Here is a 22,239-nt window from a genome sequence, read left to right as displayed (position 1 = left end):
CAAATATTTAATTAGTGTAGGTTGCAGAAGTAATTTGCTTCAGTATTCAGAAGAATAACTTGATGAATGTAATTTGAAAAAAAATCAAGTAGGTGAAGTAGATTCAAATTTGCTGCAGTAGGGGTTCCTTGGACTAGGAACTTTCACATGGTATCAAAGCATTGATTTTAAAACAGGAAGAGCAGATCCAGTGCTGAACAGTGAGGCCGAAAGCTACACTTGGCAGCAATTCGCATCCCCTTGAAGGGATTACACAGTCCTTGGCGAGAAGCAAATCCGAGTAAATATCTCTCTGAGTGAGATGACAGAGTACGATTTCCAGTTCGTGAGTTTGTAGAGGTAGAAGGAGTGACGCAAAGCCTCATCGTAGTGCTTAAAGGGCGCAGTTTCTGCCAGGGTAGAAATCTGTTGGAAAATAACGAAGACACATAGAAGAGGAATTTTCTCCTCAAGAACTTTTCCGCCAAAAAGTTCGAAATTCTCACTTGCTGAGCAGTTGAGCAGTGCTAAGCAGTGACTAGAGGAGTCGGTTCGACAGTTGGGTGAGATGGCATCTCATGGGCTCAGAGATTGGGATAGGTTGTAAGGTGCTTCCAACTATGTCATATGGAAGACCAGAATCTTAGCTGTTCTGGAGGAATGTGATCTCGAGGCCTACGTCAATAGTGTTGTAGTTGTTCCTGCTGACAACAATCAAAAGGAGAAGTACAAGGCCGAGTAGGGGAAGGCAAAGAGGCTCATTCTTGATGGAGTTCGAGATCATGTGGTCTCACACTTGCAAGGCAAGGATACAGCCCGGGAGATTTGGGAAGCCTTGTCGTCTCTGAATGAAGGCTCTTCCGGACAACGAAAGATGTATTTGGAGCAAACGTTGCAGCAGACTTTGATGCAGAAAGGAGAAGGGGTGAACCTCTATCTTCAACGTCTTCAAGGCACTAGAGACCAACTTGTTGTAGTGGGGTCCACTCAATCAACCGCGATGGTGAGGATAGCCCTGAATGGAGTCTCGGATGAATGGCAAGTTTTCGTCCAAAGCATATTGGGCAGAGAAAAACTACCTCAATGGGAGGAGATGTGGGCGGCTCTTCAATAAGAGGAGTTAAGGAGGGACCTAGTGAAGGTCAACCTCAATGGCAGTAGTGGGAGTGGCACGAAGACCAAGGAGGAGGAGGAGAATGCAACTCTAGCATCAAAGGGACAACAAAAGCCAAAGTGGAAGAACGACATTTCGAAGGTGAAATGCTTCAGTTGTGGTGAGATGGGCCACTATGCATCTGAGTGTCCTTTGAAGAAAAAGGACAAGGATGAGAAACATGACCCTAAGGCTGCTTCAGCAAAGATTGGCGAGGATGAGTTTGCCATGAGTGCCCATGCATCTCCAGGCGGGAGATGAGGCGATATTGAGTTGTAGTGGAGAGGACTACATGTGGGCAGGATCCTTGAGGAGTCCACCTCTTAGATCAATTCCTTGCTACAAGAGCCCAAGATTCAATAGTAGAGAGATGGACTTAGTGTCAGATGATGCAGTGGATTGTTTGGAGGACAGATGCAGTAGCTTGGGACCAAAGACTGATCAGCGCAGAGCAAGGTTGGCAGCAGTGAAGTTGGCACAGTGCAGAAGATTCAGAGTGTCAGCAACATTCAAATTCCAACATTCATTGTATTATGTTGAACACAGTTAAGTTCAATGAATTTTGCATGTTTTTCAGTTGCTTCTTTCAACAACTGAGTTGCAGTACGAATGCAGTGTTAACAGTGGCAGTGCTAGCAGCATAGAAGATGCAACATTTGAGAGGGAGTTGTAGTACAGATGCAGCAGTGGTAGTGTCATGGACAATAGTACAGTAGCAGCAGCAGCACAGTGTTGGTGGCAGCAACAGTGCAGAAAGGAGGTGCTTCAAAAACATAGCAGCATGCAGGTGGACATTGTTGCTAGAGCACTTTCCTCACTAAGAGGGAGTGTTAGTTTTTAGTAGCAATGGACGTGCTCTAGCCTTGAAAATTGGTGGAGAGACTAAGGGATATGAGTTCTAAAGAACCCATAAAATGTTTGGTGAAATTCCACCCGAATTGTATTTTATTAAAATAATTAATATTTTTAATGGAGTTCCTAAGTCTAAACTTAGGAAAATTAAAATACTAATCGGTATTAATCAAAATATGGGTGAGAATGATCTAGAAGGCAGATCAAGTCATGTTTTAATCTTAGCTGTTGATTAATGACTTAATCTCAGTCGTTGAAGACTCAACAAGAAAAGTATAAAATGGAGGCTTGGGGTTCATTTGGAAACACACAAAGAGATTGAGGAAATCGATTTTCTGAGGTGAGAAGTTCTCAGGAGGAAAATCGATTGGGGAGATCTTGCAGCTGAGGGGCAGAGAGAATCCGGGAGAAGGATTTTCCGGAAAATACAGAACAGAGAGGCAGAGAGAGCTTGCAAAGAGGCAGTGCAGTAGCCGGGAGAGTTGACACAGAAAAGTTGCCTATCATGCTGAATCCAGAACTGTCGGAACAACGGAAACTGCCAAGTAGTGTTGCTGGGGAGCGCTCCCCCCCCGGCTCCCGCTCCCAATTCGCACTCCGGGCAAGAGCGACTCGGGAGCGGGTCGGAAGCGCGCTCCCGACAAAAAAATTTGCGCTCCCTACCAATTTAGGGAGCGAATCGACGGACGCCGGGAGCGATCTAGGCGGAAAAAAAGCCGCAGACGTGAAAAAAAATTCCAATTTACAAAAAAAAAAAAAAAAAAAAAAAAAAAAGAAGAAAAAAAAAAAATTGTTTTGAAACCCCAATGGGGCAAACAAACATTTCATTATCACTTGAATGAGAGCAAGAGAAAGGAGAGCAAGTGCCAAGGAGCGAGAAGAAGCGAGGAGCAAGTGCCGAGGAGCGAGGAGCAAGCCTGCATAGAGGTAAGTAACTTAGTAATTTAGTTAGTTTAGTTAGTTTAATTTAGTTAGGTAGTAATTTAGGTAGTTTAATTTAGTTTATTAACTAGATTTAGTAAAAAAATTATGAATCTAAATTAAATTAATAGATTAAAATTATTAAATTAATTAATCTAAATAAATTAAATTAATTTGCAGATTCAAAAGCCTACCAATATCAAACATCATGAACCTGGCTATATTTCTTGGAATTTTCCTCTTCTTGGTCGCTTTTATGGTTATTATGGTGCTGGAGAATAGGAAACGGAGGGGCCAAAATGAAGAGGGGGATGAAGAAGCTGGAGAAAGTGGATTTGATGAAAACCCCGGTGAGGAGGAGCTAGAGGAGGGTGAACATGACTCAAAAAACTAAACAAGACCAAACCCCATTGTGGAAATATGTTAACAAGCCTGAAGCAGGGAAAAGGGGTGGAACCACTAAATTTCATTGCCCCCACTGCAACAATGATTACACAGGTTCATACACCCGTGCCAGAAAACACCTCTATGGGAAAAGGCCATGGGATGGAGACAAACAAATAGAAATCAAAACTTGTCCAGCGGTGTCAGCAGTGGACAGAGCCAAATACATAAGGGAAGAGGAGGAAGCCCAATACAAATCAAAAAAATCAAGGGGTTTCTTTGAACCAAGCTCACAATCACAAGCACAAAGAATTCCTTCAGCATCCTCCCAAGGCAGTGGATATGGAGGCACAGGGTCATCAGGTTTAAGGCATAGAACCATATAAGATTTCCTTGATGATGGGTGTAGGAATGATGTGGATTCAAAGGTTTACAGGTTTCTCTATGCATGTGGGATACCATTCAATGTTCTTCGCTCACCTTATTGGCACAAAATGGTTTCTGCCATAAATGATGCCCCTAAAGGATACAAGAGCCCTAGGTATGACAAGGCAAGAACTGTTGGACTTGATCATGAAAAAGCAAAAATATCACATTCTTTGAATACAATGAAAAGTTCTTGGACTGACCATGGGGTGTCCATTGTATCTGATGGATGGACAAATGTAAAAGGCAAGCCATTGATAAGTGTTCTTGCTATGTCTGTTAGTGGTGCCATCTTTCTAACTGCACATGATTACTCAGACAAGTTCTGGACCGGCATCAACATTGCAGAAGCATTACTTGAAACAATTGACCGTATTGGGCCATACAATGTCATCCAAGTCATCACTGATAATGCTCCTAATTGTAAGGCAGCGGGAGCAATTATTGAGGATAAATACCCCAACATATTTTGGTCTGGATGTTTGGTTCACACATTGAACCTTCTGATGCATGATGTTGTCAAGAACAAAAATGCACAATACCAATGGATTGGTGATTTGTACAAGAAAGGCAAACAAATGATAAAATTTATTACAAATCATAGCAATACACATGGCCTTTTCCGCAATCACTCGAGATTGGAGTTGTTGAAGATTGCGAAGACCAGATTTGGTAGCTATTACCTCACCTTCAGGCGCCTTTTGAAGGTAAGAGAGTCATTGGCTAGCATGGTATCAAGTCCACATTGGCAGGTATTAAAGGAAAGGGCTACAAATGCAACTGACAGGCAAGGTTTTGAACTAGTGGAGGAGGCCGCTCTTGATGGTCAGTTTTGGACAAGTGTGAGGCAAGTGTTGGATTTCACCAAGCCCATTTATCACATGATTCGGTTTCCAGATACAGACAAACCAGTGATTGGCAAGATGTATGAGCAGATGGATACCATGTTGGGGCAAATAAAAGATATTTTTCATAACAGAGATCCCGACTTGTACAAAATGATTCATGATTTTGTGTGTGTACGGTGGAATAAACTTAATCTTCCACTACATTGCTTGGTGTATATCCTTACGCCAAAATACTACTCTACATCTTGGTTGGGCCAACCTGCACCAGGGGGTGGGATTAGGACCAAACCCCATTTAGATGCAGAGGTAACTAGTGGATATTTGCAAGCATTGGAAAAGTTGATACCTGACAGGGAGGAATGTGCAGCTGTGCGCCTTGAAATAGGCAAATACTTCAGTGGCACTGGTTTGTTTGGTACCTTCCATGCAATGGAAGACAGAGACAGATTTGATGCTCTCACATGGTGGGAAACATATGGCGGCCATGGACTTTTGCCAAAATTGGCAAAAAAAGTTCTATCACAGGTTGTGAATACTTCTTCTGCAGAGAGGTGTTGGAGCACCTACAGCTTCATACACAATGTGAAAAGAAACAGACTCAATGAAAACCGAGCAGAAAGCTTGGTTTATGTGCACTACAACTTGAGGTTGTTGAGTCATTACTATGATCGGGCTTATGAGGATCCCACATATAGAATTTGGGACAATCACCCAGAGGATGACAATTTGGAGAATGGTATAGTGCATCTTGAAGAACTAGAAGAGGAACTTATAAGGGATGAAGATGAAGCAACTGCAGCTGCAGCAGCCATGCCACCTCCACCTCCACCATCCAGTAGCAGTGCCCGAGGTCCGAGTCTTGCTCCTTTGCTGTCACCACCTCCATCTACACCCTCACGTGGAGGGCATGTGCCTTCTAGTTCTGGTCGTCGGTCTGTGCTGGAGACTCCTAGAAGACCACCACGACCTGCTTATACTCCTGGAGACTCTCGTGGCAAGGGCCACATGTAGATTTACAGTTTACTTGTCTTTTCTAGTTTCTATTAGTTTTCATGACTGTTGAGTCTTGAGTCCTTGACTCTTGACTCTTTCATATCATAATGATATTTTTTGTAAACAATATATGTCTGTGACAATGAAAATTTGAAGTTTGAAGTTGGCAATTATAACTCATTGGTAATGATTGTGAATTATGAATATGATGCTTCGTGAAAGACTAAAGTTGTTTCATTTCATTTCATTATTCATGTTTCATTTTATAACATTTCATTTCATGTTAACAGTTAGAAGTTAGGACTTAGAAATATCTAAGATATTACTTCTTGTAATGGTTAACCGTTAAACTTAGCTTACAAGTACAACTTTGGTGATCAATGATGATAAATGTTATATATTGAATTTTCAATTTTGAAAGCTTGAAGTTGAAACTTTAAGATTGAATTTGATGAATCATGATTCACGAGACTCATTATGTTGTAGTTGTAATATGTATTTTACTAACTTGTGGACATGGTTGATGAAGATTATAATTTCTAGAATCTAGAATCTAGATGATTGATGTGATATGGTTCAATGATCAATCTATGTTTTTTTTATGTTTTTTATATCTAATTCATCATTCTACATGTTTTTGTTGACATATATGTATCAAAAATATAAAAATATATATATTTTTAAAAAATCGCTCCCGGATTCGCTCCCAAACCGGGAGCTTCTGAAAATGGTCGCTCCCGCTCCCAAGTAACACTACTACCAAGAAAGCTGAAGCAGAGGGCAAAAGAGGTAATGCATAAATAGCCAGAGTTAGCCAGTCTTGTGTCGAATCAGCCGGAATTCTGCCCGGTGAAGTGAGGTAAAACTCACTCAGATTTTCCGTCAGTATTTTCTCTATAAAGGATTGCTAGATGAGCATCCTAGATTTGTATTCAGATATTTCGCTTGCATCATAATAAAACTCTCAAAGCTGTTGCCCCAGTTTTCCCGCATTGGGTTTTCTGGGGACTATTTTGTCCAAAAATAAGTGTGTCATATGTATCTTGTTCTTTGCTCTGTTTTTGTTTCATGAGATCAAATATTTAATTAGTGTAAGCTGCAGAAGTAATTTGCTTCATTTTTCAGAAGAATAACTTGATGAATGTAATTTAAAAAAAATCAAGTAGGTAAAGTAGATTCAGATTTGCTGCAGTAGGGGTTCCTTGGACTAGGAATTTTCACAATGAACATAAGGAGGGGGGGCAGGGGGGCATCAAACTAAGCTAAAATCTGGTATATCTAGGAGTGCAGATGAGGTCATCCTTGAAGTGTATGTATTTGGGGAAGTAGTAATGAAGTTTTGGAGTTAAGGGTTCCTTTAACGCAGTACATGGGGCTTTCAAGTAGGGTTTGTAGACGTCAGTTATGATACCTTTGTTAATACTCCTCTTAGTGAGCTGGAGCACATCAATGGAAGAGAGAAGAGGATCTAGATTACCAATGATTCACAACCCTTTGTCCAGCAAGCTGTATTGAGTATTAGAGAGACATTGGACAGCATAACATTTGTTAAGGTGAGAATGACATTGGATAGAAGAAAATTTATTAAACACAATTAGAAGCTACAAAATAAAGTCTATGAAGTGAAAGAACCAGATAGAAATGGTGGGGCGGGCAAAGCTGAAGAAGAGCCCACTAGATATACAAACAATGAACACAGAAAATGAACAGCATGAACTTCTGCAAATATCCAGCTCAGGTTCCAGAATATTATCTCAAAAACATGTTGCATAGTGTACCTAATGCACAAAGACAAAATGGGTATGGCATACAACATCTTGTGACACAGATTCACAGACAAGAAATCATTCATTAAAACATGACTACAAACAAAATATCTCAAAATATGCACCTCTCATAGACTAAATTGATGTCAATGGATGTGTTAAGCAATTTGAGTCATTATCAAGTTGGTTTTGTTTTGGTGCTAATGACATTATTGTAATATTCATTCTTACATAAATGATAAATGAATCTCATTTCACTCCAAGGATATTTTCAAATAAGTGTGAAATTTTATGAAATTTCTGTCACGTTCTCAATGACTTTAATTATTTTGGCTAACAAAGTTAGAGACAGGTTTCTATTTCCTGATTTATATTCTATTTCATTGAAGCTTTGTTTGCAGTTGGAACTCTGTACTCCTGAATAAAGCATCTGAAATTTTCGATAACACACAACTCTTTAATTATTTTGGCTAACAAAGTTAGAGACAGGTTTCTATTTCCTGATTTATATTCTATTTCATTGAAGCATTGTTTGCAGTTGGAACTCTGTACTCCTGAATAAAGCATCTGAAATTTTCAATAGCACACAACTGGTGTACATTCTCATGCTCCCTGAATGAAGCAAGGGGGTGTTAAACTTCAGTTGTTATTTTATCCTTAATATTTATGAATTCCTTTTCCCCTCAGACTCCGACTTGCAGTCAGGATATACAAGAAACCAGAGTGAAGAATGACTATTTACAAAATAAATGGATTAAAGAATATATTTACAAACCTGATATTCAAGATCATCTGCTGCAAAGAACAAGGGTGGTTGATGACCATCACTCTTTCCGGGTAGACCACCAGACCTTAAAACGTCACATAGCACCTACAAGCACTTTACTTGAAAATCTTATCACTTTTTAAATAGAATAGAAACAATCATTGAAAATAGCATGCACAGCAAATCATCAATAGATTAATCTAGAAATATCATAATCTTTCTTGATGATTAAATTTCATTGTTGATACTACATATATTTGGAATGGCATGGTAAGAAGTCCACTTTCATATTAGTATATGAATCACAATTGTAAATGCACAATGTGTTTATTTATGTAAGAATAGACGAATTAGAACATGCGGCTTCTTTTGAACACCAACTAAGCTAAAGAAATATAGTATTGAGCCTCTAAAGTTTAAACAAATATTTAAACTCGTTTTCTGGTTCAAGCTATATATAACAGAGCAATCATCTTGATGCACTAAACAAAATTTAAAATGCATATATTCATGGTTGAGCACTCGAACAGTATTTTATTTTTCTTCTTGATATGTTTTCTTAGAGAGGGTTTGCCCACCATAAACTTTGCATCTCAAGCATGCAAGTTGCTTGGTTTAAATGTTATACAGTATACCACATGATGGACTCTCATATGCTGTGTTACTGTTTCCTTATTTGCCAAATGACAGGACAGTTCATCGCCATGATTTTAAGCTATAGTTGCAAACCTTTGTATTTCAAGAGACACTTCAGCTCTATCTTCTGTACCTAGCATCCCTTTGGAGACAATTTCTCATTTTAAATGACCCCATGTCCCTCTCCTCTGGAGATTTTAATCTTTGCTTTCAGTCTACCACAACTCCAGCTGTCACAATTTATCAGTATGCAATAACCCTTCTCATTGCCTCCATTTTCAGCCGTGTAGAAATTTGTTCAGAACTATATAAAAATAATTCCTGAGATTTTGAAAGCATTCTCAGCAATGCTAAAAGCAAATTTCCAGCCCACGTGTGTGGCATAGTGGCAAGCAGTGACATAATAGGGCTTATATTAATGTAGAGACCTGGGTTCAAAACTCAGGGGCCGAGTTGCTAAAACACATGAGGGCTGAATCAAATTCTGAAGGTGGGCCGAGATCACAGTTTGTTATGGAGGACGAGTTGCATAGCTAAAGGAGTCAAAGCCAACAATTTCTGGAAATATTCCCATCAGGTCTCCTTCCAAATTAATTAATGTAATTTCCTCCCAAATAATGAATAAAATAGCTGGAGTTTGCAAAATTGTTATCTACAATTTCTAGAATTGTGTTTGCAATTTATTCTTGAATTTTCTGGTGGATTTCTTGAAATTAATGTCTGGAAATTAAGTCAAATAAATAAGAGCGATATTACATCCCATCTAGCATGCTTTTTTTTTCTTATTTTCTTTTTTTACAATGGCGAATCGGTAACTTGTGAGAGTAATCTGGAGAGGCCCAAGATCAAGCATGCTTCTTGAAGGAAGGTAGGTCAGCCAACGGAAGGTACATTAACCATTTTTTAAATCATGTGCTTTCATTTAATGTTTTGGGGCATACTAATATAGATAACAGCCAAGCTGGATGATTAACCACTCTTGATTGTACGCTTGTTCCCATGCTTTAGCTAGGAGATTATCCTTTGTCCCTAGTCTAGTGTGACCTATCCTAAGGTCCTTCCCTTAGGAGGGGCACTAACAGGAGGTACTGATTGAAATAGCATGCTCAAAGTAGTCCATATTTACCGCATTCCATGTTTCCCTTATTATCCACATTCATTCTTTGGGTTGATTGTCATTTTTCATTGGGATTGGCACCTCATATTCGCATTCCTAAGTCAAGGCCCGGAAATTATCCCTAAGAGGTAGACGCAGTTGAAAGAATGATAAAAGGATATGAAGCCACAACTAAAGAAAAAAAATGCAAAAGATGGCTAGCGCATAGTAAGAACATGGGAAAAAAACCTAGCATGAGTTGTACCCCCCTCGTTAGCCATCACCCAGCTCCTTAGCATATCATGCTCCATCATAAAGGAACTCTTCAATGTCCAAACACTAATGAGCAAGAAATCGCTACATCTTTAAGGGGTATTGAAAAATCATAAAGCAAGATTGGTCTCGTAAGCTATGAAAGAAAGAAAGAAAAATCATTAAAGTAAAAGGTGCACCCTAGGGTGGAAAAGGCAAGCCAAGGAAAAGCGCAATTCATGCCTCCATGATTGCTCCCTCTTCTCATTATAAGACTCGAAGATGTTGGACTCCCTCTAGATGGTATGAAGGCTATGGCCATCTTCGTTAAAGTCTTGCCCACTCCTTCACTGTCATTATCACATGCACATATTAATTGATAGGTCTATCTGTCAAATGTCCTTCCCCTTGGGGGTGGAAAGCACTTAATAGGGTTGAAGGCTTTAATGTCCCCATTTTCAGTTTCCTCTATAGTACAACCATGATGGATTTCCAGGGTATGCGCTGGCCAGTTCACAGGAGCAGGATCACATCATCAGGGATCTCGGAGGGGTTTTGAGGAGTTTTATGGGGTTCGATGGTGTTCGCTTGGCATATTCCATCAACATGGCCAATTCCACATAGATTGCTTTTGGTTTTGTTGCATTCTGATAATTCTCATAAAACAAAGTTATTATCAAGCCTAATCTAATTAATTATGCTTAAGGTGGCATTCCAGAAGGAATATCTGATGGGACACATTATTATAATAGCTCATTGTTACCAGAACGAGAAGATCTACAAGATGGGATGATGGGAAGTGACTTCCAACGGCCAGAGAAAGTATGGTGGGCAACCTGGATTAAAAGTGACTTTCATTAGTCACTTAATTAAATGAAAGAAGGGGAAAATGATTAATTGAAGGAAAAAGGCCAAAGTGACTTACATAAAATAAAAATTAAATTAAAAGTCACTTAGATGAAGTCAGGGGGGGAGCTTCTAGAATAATACTAAAATAATCAAAATAAGCTACTTCTAGAAGATTGGAGATCTAACTATTGAGTCTTTAAAAGGAGGAGGAGGAGATCATTTGGGACATCTTGGTCTGGTTGTTCATTTGTTATAGTGAGGTTTCGAGCAACATTTCACGAAGCGGAGACGAAACTAGGATGTTTTTTTGGAAGCGGGGAGGCAGAAGCGCCTTTCCCAAAAATCTAGGAAGTGAAGCATCTAGGAAGTGTCTACACTATATATATATATATATATATATATATATATATATATATATATATATATATATATATTGCATTTATATTAATAAAAAACATCCCAAATACCAAATTAGTTGTAGAAAGACATGAAACATGCATATTTTTACATAAATCAAGATAGATATGGCATCCATGATTCCATTGTACATCAATGATTAATTATTTGAGCATCAACCATCTAGATTCTAGCAATTACAAATATACATCAAATTTTAAGAATATCATAAAACATAAAACAATTAGAAGATAAAATCATCAAACATTCAAGTAACTTATCTAGCAAGTGAGCAACTATCAACATGAATCATGTCCAAAATTCAAATAATAATGTTTACAAAATAGGCCACTTAGCCACCACCAAGACTCAAGTACACACTGAACTAGGAAGAGTAAGACAAAAAATTTCAAATTCACAAGAAGCCTACAAGTCTAATGATTAATCTATGACAAAATAGTAAATTGTGAATACATCTACTAATCCCTCCTTCCACCACGAACAGTACGTGGCAGTGGACCTCCACGTGGTGGCAATGAAGAAGATGGTGCTTATGGAAGTTGTGGCACTGAAACTGATGAAGATGAAGCCCCTGTTATTGGTGTTGAAGCATGGAACCTGTGAACCAAGGTACTAGATGGGGGTGGCATCTCAACTCGGTCATCATCATCCTGGATAAGAGCATCCTCTAATTGCTCTAAGTGCTCTAGTGAACATAAACCAAGCTCTTTGCTTGGTCTAAACTCAACCTGTTCCTTTTAACATTGTGGATGAAAGAATAAGAACTCCAACACCTCTCTGCAGAAGAAGTGTTTAACACCTGCGATAGCACCCGCAATGCCAAAGTTTGTAGAAGTGGAGTAGCACCTCCATGCATGTTCCACCACTCAAGAGAAGAAAAAGTCTCTCGATCTCTAATTGCATGCATGCTCCCAAATGGACCAGTGCTAAGCGTATAGTTGCTCAACTGTTTCCGTACCATGGAAAACTCCTCCTCATCAGGGACTAATCTATTCAATGCTCTCATATAAGCCTCTAGAACCTCTGCATCTAGGTTGTTTTCTCCTGCTCCACCCCCAGGTGCTGGTGTTGAAAGCCATGATGGATGATAGTATTTAGGTGTCAGAACATATGCTAAGGCATGCAATGGAATGTTTAGCATATCCCATCGGTTTTCCACCTCTGCACAAATATAATTGTACAAGGTGATATCTCTAGGATCAACAATGTCTTTAATCTACCCCAACATGCTATCCATTTGCTCACACACCTCCCCAATTATTGGTCGATCTGAATCTGCAAACTTGATCATGTAATAAATTGGTTTGGTGAATTGCAAAACATATTTAATCTGTGACCAAAATAACATGTCAAGAATAGTGTCCTTGGCTACATTAGCCCCATCTCTATCATTGTTAATTTCCTCCCATGATTCAGAGGTCACCATATTAGTTAAAGCTTGTCTCACCTTCACTAGCCGCCTAAAGGTGAGGTAATAACTTGCAAATCTTGTTTTTGCAAGTTTAAGCAACTACAACTTGGAGTAAGTGTCATAAAAGTAGTTTACCCTTGTATGCCCTGTGATAAATTTAATGAGTTTCTTCCCTCTCTTGTAAATCTCATTAATCCATTGACATTCTCTATGGTTCACAGTATCATGAATCAAAAGGTTCAATGTGTGCACCAAGCACCCAAACCAAAAGATGTGTGGATGAGTATGCTCAATAACTTTTCCTATTGCCTTACAATTTGTTGCATTATCAGTGATCACTTGAACCACATTATTAGGACCAACATCTCTGATTGATTGCAATAGGAGATCTGCAATATTTTGAGAAGTTGCACTGATCGAGGAGTCATGACATGTAATAAATGTTGCACCACTAGAAGAAACACCAAGACCATTTATCAAATGTTGGTTTCTGATATTTTTCCACCCATTTGATACAATGGATACCCCACAATCCACCCACTCATTTGTAAAATGTGTCAAATCTCTTTGAACCTTTGCTTTTTCTCTTTCTAATAACATTGTTCTAGCTTTCTCATAGTTGGGGCTTTCGTATCCTTTTGGGGCTTCATTGATGGCCTTAAACATATCATGCCAATAAGGAGAGCGAAGCACATTGAATGGTACACCGCAAGCACAAAGAAATCAGACTATCTTCCCTTCCACATCATCCCTCCTAGCAACATTAAGGAAATCCCCTATTGTTCTACCTCCAGAGCTTGCAGAAGTACCATGAGGAGATGAGCTACCAAATCTAGAGGTTGCACTTGATTCAGACTAAGTTTTTTGTTCCTTGCTTTTTTGTTGTGCAACCTCCTCTATTTGGATGCAATTTCTTCTTTGTTCAGTTGAAATGTTTGGGCAAATTTGTTTCCCCACAGCACCCTTCTTCTCATCACTGTCCATCACCCCACAAAGATGCCTCCTCACACGGGTATATGAACCACTATATGGTTTTCCTCCATGACAACCATGAGGGCACAAAAATTTGTAGCTTCCACCACCTTTTCCCCATTCAAGTTTGGTCACATAGTTCCACAAGGATGTCAATGCAGCTTTCCTCTCTAGTGTTTCAGTGTTCTCTTCAAGTTCATCCCCTTCCTCTTCAAACCCTTCCCCCTCATCATACATTGGGTCACTCATATGGGGACCACTATCCTCTTGTTCTTCTTCCCTTCTATTCCTACTCCCCCTTGCCATCATTAAAACCAAAAGTGGAATGATACATAGAAGCCAAAAGAACACCATCTTGGAATATGAATATAGGTGGTGGACAACCTACAATTAAATGAGCAAGAAGAAAGAATGGGAAAGGGTAGGAGAGGGAGGAGAAAAATACAAAAAACAATGACAAAAAAATGAGTTTGGGGTTTGCACTTACCTCTTTAGCTCTTGTAGATGGAAGCCCTTCTTTACTCCTCCAAGATCCTCCTCCTCCTCCTAGCTCCTCCTTCTTCACTCCTCCAAGCTCTTCTCAAGTCTCTCCTCTCATTCTCCTCTCTTCTCCAAGCTCTCTTCTCCTCATTTCTCCAAACTCTCCAAAAATACGAGAGTGAGGAAATGAGAAGAGAAAGAAGCTTTTAATCCCTTCATTCCCTTCTCTAAACCAACTTAGACCCACCCCCAACCACAAGTTAATAGAAAAAAAGTGAATTAGTGGGGTCACGTGGAACCGGTCGGTGGCTCATGAAGTCGATCGCGATCCATACGGAAGCGTCCCCGATCTGCGACATTTCGGCTTGGTGATCCGCCCCCTGAAACGCGGATTGGGCCGAACGGTTCCCACAGGCCAGGAAGCATCCTTTCTGGCCTGGTCCGTGTTTCAGAATTTCCGGGACACGTTACAGGGGGCAGATCACCCACGGATCCGTACGGGTCGCGTTTCAGGGTTTTGATCCGCGGGGGGAGGGCATTTCGTGCAACAGTGGTTTGAAGAACAGATTTCTCGGCTTCAAGAAGCCCTAAGACGAAAACCCTTGGGTTTCCATTATGTGTTGGACAAAACCCCAACACTCCTTGAGGAGAATTCATCTAGAAGTTTCACAGAGCTTCAACGATATTGGAGAGAGGATCATTCAAATCTGCAACTAGTGCTTCATTTCTTCTTTCATCTCAGCCATCTTCCAACTAGATTTATGTATCGTCATGTAATATTTGATCTCTTATTAATAAAATAAGGTTGAGGTTTGCTACATGTGTTCCTGGTTTATTTTTAGTTGCAACTTTATGTTTCTTAATTTTTCCACTAATTTCGTGATACAGTTTGCATAATTCGAGTGTTGAATTGACGACATAAATTTCTAAAGCAAAATCCTCAAAATTTTATTAAAATTAATAAATGAGATATTATCGTGGTATCAAAGCTATGCATTTTGCCAGCTTGAGGGTTTTAATTGCAAACCTTTCATTTGGTTTCATGCTACAAGTTTGTAGGTTTTTTGGAGTTGTGTCGGCCGGCTAGATTTATCAATTGTTGCAGGAGTTGCATCTATTAAAATTTATGAGACCAAACTCGTATTCAGCAAAGAAAAGGAGGAATCATCAAACCCTAGCACGGAGGGAAAATTTTGCTAAGGGACAAGTTACAAAACTCACTAGGGCCAAATTGCTCACAAAAAGAGGGCCAAATTGCTCTCAAAAAGTCCCAATATGAATTGCTTAAGGGACACAGTGGTACAAACCCTAGCATGACTAGGAAAAATTCATGGGGATCTATTGACTGTCGAAAGGGGGACAAATTTGTGGTGGCTGAAATTTTTCCCAGGCCAAATTTGTTGTGGCTGAGTCTATAATTTTTTTCTAGGTGCTAAAGTAATATCCATTTGCCAAGGAGTGAGCTGTTGCTCGAAACTATCTTCAAGGAATCAAGAGCATTTTATATCCAGAGTCAGTTCATTCCAAATATTGAGTCCATTCCAAAGCTAGGAGTATTATTTTCCCAAGAAGCCGAATATATCTGTATTTTTGAGGTCACACAAATTCGTGGTCGAGTCTATTGCAAGGATATTTCAGTGAATATCGTTTGCTGATGTGACGACATATTAGTGGTTGCGTTATTGCTCGACGTGAACCCCGCATGAACGCCCATTTGAAATCATGTAGCAGAGGTTGTGGGTCATGTTGCATGGCGAGAGGGCTAGTGCAGTTGAAGGCCCACGTAGAAGTTAGAGTTACCACAAATGTGAGCAACAAGTGGGTCAAAGCGCACATAGATACCTATTCTCAGTCGCTTCAGCGTAACAAGGAATTGTAAATTCGCTGCAACATAATGTAATGTGAGTTGAGTTACGAGGTAGTAACAACAATCAAACCGTTAGTGGACCAACAAGAGGGCAATCGATCTTGGAAGCTATGGACAAGGGTGTAAGAGGCCACATTTATTAAATTTTCTTTTTTGAGGCCAGTTCCACTCGAGTAGTGAGATCCTTGATGTGTATCGCATCTCTGTTAATGTATGCGAATGAGACTACGGTGGATAAATTGGATCACCGGATATGTGCGCATTGATCCTAAGCTGAGCGACTTTTTTTACTATATCATGGATCTAATTTGATCGGAAGCCAAAGTGCAGCGAAGACCACTGCAAGGATAGCTGGTCAAGTCAATGTGATACTTCGAACCTGTGACAAGGCAGTGCAATCTATTGACTTGTGCGATTGAGAAGCAACCTTGTGTGTTTCATTTTTTTGACCTATAGAATACACTATAGAAATTCAACCACAGTCTTCTAAATTTCACTTACATGCAACCAATAGAACCACAAGATAAATCTGTATTGCCTTAAGTGAAGGATTTATGAGTTTAGACCTATTTTATGTGTGTTTATGTCATAACTTACCGTTGTCAACAATATGCTTCAGAACTAAGTTAAAACAATGATGAGACAAAAATAGGTAGAGGGCAAACCACTAGGCCTAATGGCCTTGTTTGATGGCTAGTGAGGCTTCTGAGAGTTCTTCAATGAACTTGACCACCTGCAACCACAAAATTAGCTCCAAAATCGCTGCAAGATAAGATGTTAGAGACCACAAACCAATGCAAACTCAACCAATGACTGAATGAGGGCTAGAGAAGGGCAACAATTAGGTGTTCAAGGCCTAGATAGGCTAAGGATGAGGGAGAAAAGGCCTATAGGCCTGCAGCCAGGGAAAAGAAGCCCTTTAAGGGCTGCGGCAGGGGTGAAGGAAGCACAATAAGGACATGACAAGGGCTAGAAGGGTTGCTGAGAGGGTTAGAGACCCTAAGGGACCTGCGACTCAAGGATTAGGGCCTAGAAAGGCCTGCGGCAAGGTAAATTAAGGCCCTTAGGCCAGCAGCAAGGGGAAACAAGGGTAGCAGCAGAGGTGGAAGGCCCTCCAGGGCTCACAGAAGGCCCTAAAAGGGCTACAACTCACTGAGAGAAGACTGGAAGGCCCATGGAAAGGCTGGAAAAGGTAGCAGCTAGGCCTTGGAGGCCTAAAAAATTTGTGAAACTCCTGCAATCACTAAGAAGTTAGCAAAAACATAAAATTTGCCAGAAAATCGCACAAAAATTTACCTTGTAGGGCCAACATCTTCCTTTCTTGGTTGAACGTTGAGCTTGGATGAGGACTAAAGGCTAGATCTTGCCTTCCTAGGCCTAGATCTGCCTCAAAAGCCCAATGAATGTCCTCAAAAAGGCTAGACGTCTCACTTGGAGGAGTGAAACCCTTCAAACCCTAGCCTTAGGGCTAGCTTCTTCAGAAAAATTCAATTTCTCTTAGTGGATTGAATATTCACCTGCACAAAAGAATAGAAAGAATTCCCAAAACCCCAATATATATAAAAAAAAAATTCCACAAAACCCCAAGTGCTACAAAACTAAAACAACGGTTAGATTAATTTACAAATATCTACAATATTTATAAAATTAAATATTAGCTCTCATTAGAAAATTAAATCATTGTAGCCCAGGATCAAATAAAATTTTTGAGAATTTTTAAATAAATTTCATGGATGAATAATCTCAAAAGATAGACCAGCCAAAACCCTCCTGCAAAATAATTCGTCAAAATGAAATCTTAGAGCTCAAACAAGGTCAGCCCTTCCCCACAATCTATGAACTTGGAGACCAAGGGCTAGCGTACCTGTAAATCTCTATTAAATCTCAAAGATAATTGTTAGTGTTGAATTTTGGTAGCATCAGATGTGCTCTAGCCTTGAAATTTGGGCGAGAGGCTAAGGCACATGAGATCTTCAAGACCCATAAATCATTTTGAGAAATTCCATCCGGATGAGGAGTTATTAAAATAATTAATATTTTTAATGGGTTCCTAAGTTTAAACGTAGGAAAATAAAAATATTAATGAGTATTAATAAAAATAAGGATGAGAAGCTTCTAAGAGACGAAGATCAAGTCTATTTTGATCTTAGCTGTTGATTAAGGACTTAATCTCTGTTGTTGATTCATCAACAAGAAAAGTATAAGAGAAGACTTGAGGGTCATTTGGAGTCACACCGGCAGATACTCAATATCTCAAGGAAATTCGATTCTCAAGGAAGAGGAGATCAATTTCGGAGGGAGTTGCAGGGTGGAGGAAGAGGAGGGCTTCAACAGCAGGCAGTGATCAAGGAGGAGGTGACACAAGGGCAGTGGAAGATAGCGCAGAAACAGAGATACAGTCCAGAGGAGAGATGCAGAGCCTACACAGGCTGACGCAGAGGGACACAGAGCCACATTGGGTCAATCAGAGTGACACAAAGGTGACGCAGAAGTGGGAGCAGGGTCTCCAAAGCGTCAGACAGTCTCAGAGGGAAAGTCTCAGGTGTTTTCTTTCAGTTTCTCTGTAAAATCATTCCTTGTAAAAGCAATTGCTATTGAAGATTAATAAAGCCCTCATCTACTGCACTAGTTTTCCTACATTGGGTTTTTCCGGGGAAAATTGTCCAAAAATAACTGTGTCGATGTGATTGATTCTTGTGCATGTATTTTTCTCTGGGTAATTGTGTGATAACTACAGTAGAATTTATTTTAATATTTGCTAAAGGAATTTCATAAATAACTTATTCAGAATAATAAGTAGGTGAAATAAATCAGTTGATGCAGTGATAGAATTTCAGTTTAGAAATTCTCACAGTTAAATCATAAGTGAATCAGATCACCTAAGATAACTCATACCAATAGAATGTTCTTATCACCGACAAATGAAATAACAGTTGTAATATTTCAACACAATATAGAGTATAAACACATAAACTAGCACATACCACAGATCAACAGATAGAACACCATGAATTGAAACCCCAAAGTCTTTCTATTATGAGAAAAATAATTCCAGCAAAGCAGAAACTCAGTACATCAATAGAAAATTACTCCACCCAAAGATGGGAAATAGAAGCTAGATAACTTCTTTATATAGAGAAAACCCCTCCAAGTGGAAAATAATGGCTAGTTGGCTTGATCCTCATCAAAATAATCTCAACTGTCGAAAATAACTTGATCTTCTTTTAATCTCCACTGTTGAATTTTTAATTTTGAGGAAAAATTCGAATTTATCTTAAAAACCATTTTTTATTAATCCAAAAATTAATATTTTGGATTAATTTCCTTAAAAAATTGACTTTGACTTAACCACCAAGGTCCAAGGGCTCAATTTTTCTTAAAATATCCATTTTTCCCTTGGTGGAGGACATCCAAAAATTGACTTCTTTTTTACTGATGAATTTCTCTATGATTACTTTCTTGACTCAAAATTAATTAATTTTCTGGCTTAGGATTTTTATTTAATTTTGCTAGAAAAATTAATTAATTGACTCTAGAGGGGATTTAATTATTTTTCCACCCTCAAATATTTTAGCCATGGTGTCTGATTGCAAGGGACCATGCACTAAAATATTTTTACATCAAAATATTACAATTAATTCAACCCTTAGAAGGGGAAATACACATTTAGACCAGACCCTCAAGACATTACCCAATTCTGCGACACAATATGATCTAGTATGAAACCAAGTGTGCTTATAATAAAATAATTTAGCCATGGTGTTCTGATTACGAGGGACCATGCACTAAAATTATTCCTAAACACACTTTTACAATAAACTCGATAAACACTAAGACTCACTTAAGACCTTGTCAACGAATTCCACCCTAGCTTTGTGGTTTAAGCTGAAAGAAAAACTTTGCCAATTATGTGTGTTTACAAACACACATAATTCAGGGAGGTTAAAAAACTTCTTAGGATGAAATCTTTTACCAAAATCAGAGGCTTACCTAGGTGTTGTTACATAATTAAATGGTCATACCTTGCAAAAATTGGGTTTGCAATGATGAATTCATGCTGACTGATGACTTTAATCGTTGAAAAATTTTCTCCACTTCCTTGTACACTGCATTCTCGAACTGTTCACAAAGTGTGGCCAACAGGTCTCTCAAATAATCTAATTAAATTGTGCTAATAATTAAACTTGCTAATCATCATTAACCAAGTTGCTAGGCCATTCAATTGTGTCTCCCGAACTCGTCGGTTCCCGACAAGTCTTTCATCCTCTCAATTCATAGGGACTACCCCCCATAGCTTGTTGTAGGAAGATAGTTAGAACGAAGAGGGCGGGGATCAGAGTGACAACCCCCATTTTGAGTCATTGTCGCATTTACCTGTACAAGCAACAAGAACCCTCAAGAAGGCCACTTATCCAAGGAAATTCAAGTTAGGTTTCCCTTCTAGGGCACAAAAATTTATGTAGAATTCATCATGGGAACTCAACCAAAATTGAGATCAAGAGAAAACACCAAGGAACAACTTTATCCAAATGAAGTCCCTAAATTCTCACATTAGAGGAAATTTCAGCCTAAAAGTGGCCTCCTAAGGAAAATAATAAAATAGTAAAATAAGAGTTATGAATTTTGGAAGGAAATGAAGAAAACTACATTTTTTAATTGTATTTTTGGCTTATCTACTTATACGTTTACTCAAATTTCAAGTGTATATGCTCGTTGGATGTAAAATTAAATTCCACATCTAATGTGGGTCTTCTCAAAAGTATTCATAATGGGTACTCGTTGGATGTGGAATTTAATTCCGCATCCAACGAGCGTCTACACTTGAAATTTGAGTAAACCTATAAGGAGGTAAGTCAAAAATAGAATTAAAAAAAGTAGTTTTCATTTTTTTCTCTCCAAAATATTTACATATACCTCTTTTTAAATTTAAAGGATTTTGATTGATTTACATATTGTGACATGGAAATTACATAAAAATTTCATGGGCACTTTTAGGCTGAAATTTCCTCTAATGCTCCAGTAGAATTCATAGGATGCCCTAGCTAGTCGTCCTGTGGAGAGGGGCCAAAATTTTTTGAGGAGAGAGATGGAAAAGAGAGGGTGATCACCAATGTTCTTGGACCAATGCCTATTTCACTTGGCTATGGAGTCTAAGATGATTCAAGATTTGCCAAAACTGTCTTCAAGGAGGCTAAAGAATGATGCCCTAGCAACCAATCTTCAACATTTACCTACTCAAGATTTATGGATTTTCATGGAAGAAAAACAAATTTCCATCCACTAGGAACATTCATCTAATTGTCATGCCATGAGTAACATGTGCAATTTACAACCAAATAACCTTTTACAATGATATTCAACAAATTAGGGCACAAGAGAATTAACTAGTTGCAATAATTCCACACATTAGACATTATTCCAAGAGAAATCTTCAAAAAAATAGCACTTACAAAATGACAATGAGATATATCCAACCATAAACCAAGATGTAGCTCCAAGAAGAATGAAATTCTAGCTTCCAAAGATATCAAAATGCATCAGAGTGCCTCCAATTCATCCAAGAGAAAAAATGTGAATGTACTTTACAAGAGAAATCCAAGTGATCGTGATGCTATCTCATAGTGAGAGCGAGTTCTATTTATATGAGACCTTTAAAGGTCGAACTCTTATTCTAAAGCCCATAACATTATTTTAATGTGTAAAAATAAGGCCTTGGTGACAAGCCCACCAAGTAGCTTAAAAAATGATGAATAAACCATCCAATAGTAGGCCGAAATGATGATGTCATGATGTAGTGAGGCCATTGGAAGGCCACATCGAGCCCTCAAGGTGCCAAAATGAGAGAGAGGGCTCCATAAATGACTCACAAGGGGATGGCCCCTTAATGTCCTTGTAAGTCATCATGTGGTGCTCCAAGTGGCTCTGGGACACAAAAAATGGTCTCCTGGTGAAACATAAGCCTATAGACTGCTCCAAATGACGGTACTAATGATGGTGCTTGCCCTCCCATGTCTCAAGGGTGAGACAAACCTCCTCTAGGCCTTGGATCAGCAGCCAAACCATGTGTACGCTGCTAAGTCAGTTGGGGCAATGCTGGTCCAAGTGCATCATCTCGCAAATAATGTGGGGCAATGAACAAGCTACTGAAGGTGTTCAAGGTGCCCATGACAT

The 22,239-nt window shown here is 39.1% G+C and overlaps 1 protein-coding gene across 3 annotated transcripts in view; it reads right to left on the bottom strand.

Moving 5' to 3' along the window:
- LOC149203499 (hydrolase family protein / HAD-superfamily protein) overlaps positions 1 to 22,239 on the bottom strand; it is a 494,119-nt gene that overhangs the window by 136,103 nt on the left and 335,777 nt on the right. For all 3 annotated transcript variants that reach the window (XM_089403464.1, XM_089403462.1, XM_089403463.1), the window contains exon 8: positions 8,098 to 8,193. In XM_089403464.1, the coding sequence (XP_089259590.1) occupies positions 8,098 to 8,193 (96 nt within the window). The remainder of the gene's footprint in view (positions 1 to 8,097; positions 8,194 to 22,239) is intronic.

The sequence above is a fragment of the Pinus tabuliformis genome, chromosome 2_1 (assembly GCF_031772625.1).
Source record: "Pinus tabuliformis cultivar Carrire ecotype Pingquan chromosome 2_1, CPIR1, whole genome shotgun sequence".
Classification (NCBI taxonomy): domain Eukaryota; kingdom Viridiplantae; phylum Streptophyta; class Pinopsida; order Pinales; family Pinaceae; genus Pinus; species Pinus tabuliformis.
This window is presented reverse-complemented; position numbering and strand designations above follow the sequence as displayed.